At 53.5% G+C, this 5,584-nt stretch overlaps 1 protein-coding gene across 1 annotated transcript in view; it reads left to right on the top strand.

The window, feature by feature from the left end:
• Positions 1 to 632: 632 nt before the first annotated feature.
• LOC122546616 (calmodulin-binding transcription activator 1-like) overlaps positions 633 to 5,584 on the top strand; it is a gene marked incomplete at its 5' end in the record, with an annotated part of 9,878 nt that continues 4,926 nt past the window's right edge. Inside the window, 3 exons of the mRNA XM_043685293.1 lie at positions 633 to 2,504; positions 4,419 to 4,545; positions 5,395 to 5,529. Coding sequence (XP_043541228.1) covers positions 633 to 2,504; positions 4,419 to 4,545; positions 5,395 to 5,529 — 2,134 coding nt within the window. The remainder of the gene's footprint in view (positions 2,505 to 4,418; positions 4,546 to 5,394; positions 5,530 to 5,584) is intronic.

The raw sequence follows: 5,584 nt of genomic DNA, 5'->3' as shown, positions 1-5,584 counted from the left end.
TATTTTAGGGGGTAACTGAGCTCCCTATCTCCCTGTGTTGATATTTTAGGGGATAACTGAGCTTCCTATCCCCCCGTGTTGATATTTTAGGGGGTAACTGAGCTCCCTATCCCCCTGTGTTGATATTGTAGGGGGTAACTGAGTTCCCTATCCCCCCGTGTTGATATTTTAGGGGGTAACTGAGCTCCCTATCCCCCTGTGTTGATATTTTAGGGGGCAACTGAGCTCCCTGTGCCCCTGTGTTGATATTTTAGGGGGTAACTGAGCTCCCTATCTCCCTGTGTTGACATTTTAGGGGGTAACTGAGCTCCCTATCCCCCCGTGTTGATATTTTCGGGGGTTTGAAATTTGCTTTAATTGTTTTCTCTTTTCCCCCCTTTGCCAAGTTTTGATATTTTAGGGGGTAACTGAGCTCCCTATCTCCCCGTGTTGATATTTTAGGGGGTAACTGAGCTCCCTATCCCCCCATGTTGATATTTTAGGGGATAACTGAGCTCCCTATCCCCCCGTGTTGATATTTTAGGGGGTAACTGAGCTCCCTATCCCCCCGTGTTGATATTTCCGGGGGTAACTGAGCTCCCTATCCCCCCGTGTTGATATTTTCGGGGGTTTGAAATTTGCTTTAATTGTTTTCTCTTTTCCCCTCCTTTGCCAATGGGACCGGGACAGTGGGGACTATTCCTCATAAATGTAACAGCACCAAGCACAGGATCATCTCACCGAAAGTGGACAACCGACTGAGCAGCTACTCGGCATTAACGGAAGTGCAGAATCTCTCGGCGATGGATAACAAAGTGGAGCAGGAGGAGAGTAAGGCCGACACTCAGGACCTGGAGGCTGTGAAGTTATCCAAAACCGTGCTGCAGGTCAACGGCACCAATGAGGTGGCACTGTCCAAGTCGCTGGGGCAGGGGGAGTGTATCCTGGACCCTCCAGCCTCTCGGACCAATGGCTACTGTCAGAGGGAGCTGAGCTCGGTCAGCGTAGCCAGCAGTGTACCGAACCTCACCGTTGCCACGGTAACTTGTAGCATCCCGCAGAACGCCGTCATCTTAATGACTGGGGTGGGTGATAAGCCTGTGCCCCTCACTCCCAGTCAGCAACTCGTGGCTACCAGCTCCAGTAGCCCCGGCCTACCACTGAGTAGCCACAGCCTGAGCCTCGCTCCAGTCGCTGGCAGCATTGGTTTGTCGTTAGTGCCGAGTACAGCGGCCAGTCTCGTCCTGTCCCGGACTGTTGAGGGCAGAATGGACACATCAGAGACTCTCAGCTCCTCCAGCAACACTGCCTTCAACCCAGACTCGTTTCTGAATAGCCCCAAACAGGGGCAGACGTACGGTGGAGGGCGTGGTGGCCAGGAGGTCAACACCAATCCCAGCTCCTCCTTTGGCACTGCCCCAGCCGGCAGTATTCCTGAATCCCGATTTCCCAGCAATGACCTGAAGGAGGAGCCGGATTTCCAGAGGGACAGTCTGGAGGGTGTCACAGTGGGGGGACTGGATTTCACAACAACCCCCTCCTCCTCCTCCTCTGACATCTCGGTCTTCCCTCAGAATCCTGGTCTGGTTCCGGTCACTCGGACATTCCCGGTGATCACCGATACTAACCTGGTCACCTCCAGCCCTGGCCCACCAGCTGTGACGGAGAATATGGACTGCAGTAACGTGGACTCCCGTAAAAACTACAGCGGCATCTTCTGTAGCCCCCACCCCCCGGACAGCAGCTCCCTTCCCCCGCCCCAAAACCCCTTCTTCGTCCCAAAGGAGCCAGGGCTTGGGGGTGTCCCGGTGCTGTCTCCCACCGTCTCCAAGGGTCCGAAGGTAGAATCAGCTTCCCTATTCCCACAGGAAGGCGGTGACAGTGGGAAGGAGGACCTGCCAATGACGGACATCGCCGAGCCTGAGGTCTCCATGGATACGACATCGCAGACGAGTACCGAGATGGCGCGGATGGAGAGGGGGGTGGGCACAGAGCAGTCGGTAAAGCCGGAGGCTCAGTTTGGTGTTGGCATGACGACAGAGGACGGAGCTGCAGCCCCCCTGGAGTTACAGTGTGGTCCCGTCACTGACCTGTACACCATCATCCAGAATGACCTCTCCTCTTCCTCAGTGTCCTCATCCAACATCGACCTTAACATGGACCACTTCGAGATCTCCTTCGACAGCCAATTCCCTGACCTGATGGCTGATATCATGGCGGACGGAGGCAGCAATAGCAGCAGCGTGGGGCCCAGTGCAGGCTTCGCACGGTACACCGCTAACCCAGCCCCCGTCCCTCCCACTGACCACCCAGCCCACACTGTCTCTGCCCAGTTTCCAGACCAGTCTCTTCAGATCAGCTCCTTCCCTCAGCAGCAGCTAATACTGGCCACTGGCACAGACGTGCCATTTCCAGAGGTGCCCAGAACTCCAGTGCATCCAACACAAACTTCAGCCAGTGGCCCAGCCGAGAGCAGGCAACCTGTAGCTATCACTGACTTCTCACCTGAGTGGTCCTACCCTGAGGTAAGGGGCTATCCTCCTTTCAGTAATCACTCTCTTGATCACCGCTGTCCTGCCCCTGTACTGGTTCTTACTCAGCAGCGGGCAGAAGCCAGGGGTTTGTAACTGGACAGGTCCTTGTCTCTGGGAGGCACTGCCAGAGAGGCGAGATTTAAAAGGTTCTGGGCAAAACACTTACCGGACTTGAAACGTTAGCTCTGATTCTCTCTCCGCGGCTGCTGCCAGACCTGCTGAGTTTCTCCAGCAATCTCTGTCTTCCCTTTGAGTTCAGCAGGAAGTGCACAAACAGCCACTTGCCGGGCTGTGAGGAAAGAGCCTGATTTCTTGGACTGCTGTTGAAGGGATAGTACAAGCGCATGGGGCTGAATGGCGTTGTTGTTTGCGGGTGGGTGGGTGGACGGACTGTAAAAGCTCACGGGTTGTGGGAGGGAGCAGCAGTCTGTCCATTGCCTTCCTCCTGACCCAGGTCAGTGACTGGTGGGCCCCCTGTTCCCAGAGCTAGGACAGTACACATGGGAATCAAGGAGATGACAGAGAAACCGAATGGGTCCTTTGGATTGGTTTTCATGGTGGAAGGGAGCAGCAGCAGCATACCATCGCTTCCAACAGAGTCAGGGCCATCAGTCTGGACACTCCGGACAAGGTGTTTGGGAAGGGGGAAGGTGAATAAATCACCTGGAGCTGATCTTCATAAGGAGTTTGCTGAGGGGGTTGTAGAGCCATTGGTACTGATCCTTCAGGAATGGCTAATCTACCCCCTCCCCCCCCACGGTGTAGAGGAAAGGGAGGCAGAAGACAGGAAACTGCAGGCCCGTTAGCCTGACCTCAGTCATTGGGAAGGTTTTGGAGTCCATGACTGGGATTGTGGAGTATTTGTAAATACGTGCAGTGACAGCTATACCTGTCCGGTGTGCAGCCCCAGCAGACACGTCTGTTATCAAGGCTGAGATTGCAGAGTGCTTTAGGTGTATGGTTAAACTGGGCAAGTCAGCATGGCTTCATCAAGGGAGGAAAATACGTGACAAGTGTTTCTTAAAGGAGGTAACAAGTTTGACGAAGGAGAGCTAGTGGACATGATCTGTCTGCACTTCCAGAAGCCCATTGACCAGGTTGCACACAGGAGGCAGCTAAATAAGATAACAGCCTCTGGTGTTCGGGGTGAGAGCTGGTATGGATGAGGATTGGCTGGCTCGCAGAAAGCAGACAGTCGGAATAAAGGGATCTTTTCAGGATGACAATCAGTGACTAGTGAAGTTCTACTGGGGTCAGTGCTGGGACCACAATTATTCATGTTACACATTAACAATCTGAATGAGCAAACGGACAGCAGGGTTATTAATCTTTCAGTTGACACAAAGATAGGTCGAGGGGCAGGGAGGCTGCAGAAGGACTTGGACAGGCTAGGAGGCTGGGCAAAGAAATGGAAGATAGCATGTAATGTGGGAATGTGCGAGGTTATGAATAGAGACATAGGCTATTTTCTAAATAGGGAAAGGCTTCGAAGATCTGAAGCAGAAGGGACTTGGGAGTCCTAGTTTAGAATTCTCTTAAGGTTAACAAGCAGGTTCAGTTGGTAGTTAGGAAGGCAGATGCAATGTTAGCATTCATTTCAGGAGGGCGAGAATTCAAAAAACAGAGATGTACTGTTGAGGCTATATAAGACTCTGTTCAGATCACATTTGGAGTATTGTGCGCAGTTTTGGGCCTTGCATCTAAGGAAGGATGTACTGGCATTGGAGTTGGTCTGCAGGAGGTTCACGACAATGATCCCAGGATGAGATGATTTAAACTGACAGAATACTGACAGCCTGACAGAGTGGACATGGAGTAGATGTTTCCATTGGCAGGAGAGCACAGTCTGCTTGCGATGGGTTGAAGGGCCAGGCACTGACAGTGTTGTCCTTTCTTACCTCCCAGGGTGGTGTGAAAGTCCTTATCACAGGGTCATGGAGCGATGGCAGTGAGCAGTACTCCTGTGTGTTTGACCAGATCACAGTCCCAGCTTCACTCATTCAGTCCGGTGTCCTGCGTTGTTACTGTCCAGGTGGGTTATCACCTCACCGGTGAGCAGCATAGAGAGGGGCTCCTTCCCCCATTCGCTGAGCTGGAGCTGTCCTGTCCTTTTAGCAAGGGATTGAGTCAGGTAGAGAGACTGAGTGGCTTCCCTCCATTCCTATCCTCCCCCAGGGGCAGGTACCGTTAGCATCAGGATTGGGTGCTGGGACATCAGTTACCCACAGCCCCCCCACAACCAGAGTGGGGGAGGCCGTGCCCTGTCTCAGGAGGGTTTGATGGAACAGTCCCCCGTCTCTAACCCACACGGTCAGCTCCCCCAACCAACACTGTCATAACTGCAGGAACCTCTCTGCAGAGTCGGTCTGGAGTCCCCGTGCTCACCTCACCACCAGAGAACAGCCAGGTTGTTCACATCCATGGAATGTTCTAGAAGCAGACCTCGCTGTGGAAGAGGAAGGAGCCTGTGTTTCCCCCCCCACCCCCCACTTAAAGCAGGCGTTAGGTAAAATGGTTTCTCAGAGCACAGGGGATCTTTACCATTCTGCTTTCACCACTCGTGCTTTCTGAAAGAGAGTGTTTGAATCCTGGGAGTGAGAGGTGGTCAGTTTGAGTTGAGTATGGGATCAGCGTTGATCTTAGCGCATGGCAGAGCGGGCTGGATGGGCTGAATGGCCTGGCCCAGCTCCCTATGAGTGTGTATGTCCAGCTGCCTGTGCTGGATGGACACCTCGTCACTGTGAGAGCACTCTGTTCCTGCTCAGTTGAACCCCTCCTGCAGTATGCTGCACTTTATACCAGTGAAGGAATCCCCAGCCAGCCAGCTGATGGGTGGACTGCCATAACTGAGAGATCTGACACTTCCCTTTTCTCCTTCCAGCTCATGAAGCAGGCCTGGTCAGGCTGCATGTGGCTTGTGAGAACCAGCTCATTTCCAACTCCGTGCTGTTTGAATACAGAGCCCGGAATTCCATGGCACTGCCCAGTTCACAGATCGACTGGCTCTCATTGGATGGTAGGTGTCAGCTTTGTTGGTGGCACAGTGTGGGGGTGTGGGGGGGGGTGCATGT

This window comes from Chiloscyllium plagiosum, unplaced genomic scaffold, assembly GCF_004010195.1.
Source record: "Chiloscyllium plagiosum isolate BGI_BamShark_2017 unplaced genomic scaffold, ASM401019v2 scaf_92421, whole genome shotgun sequence".
NCBI classification, from domain to species: Eukaryota; Metazoa; Chordata; class Chondrichthyes; order Orectolobiformes; family Hemiscylliidae; genus Chiloscyllium; species Chiloscyllium plagiosum.
This window is presented reverse-complemented; position numbering and strand designations above follow the sequence as displayed.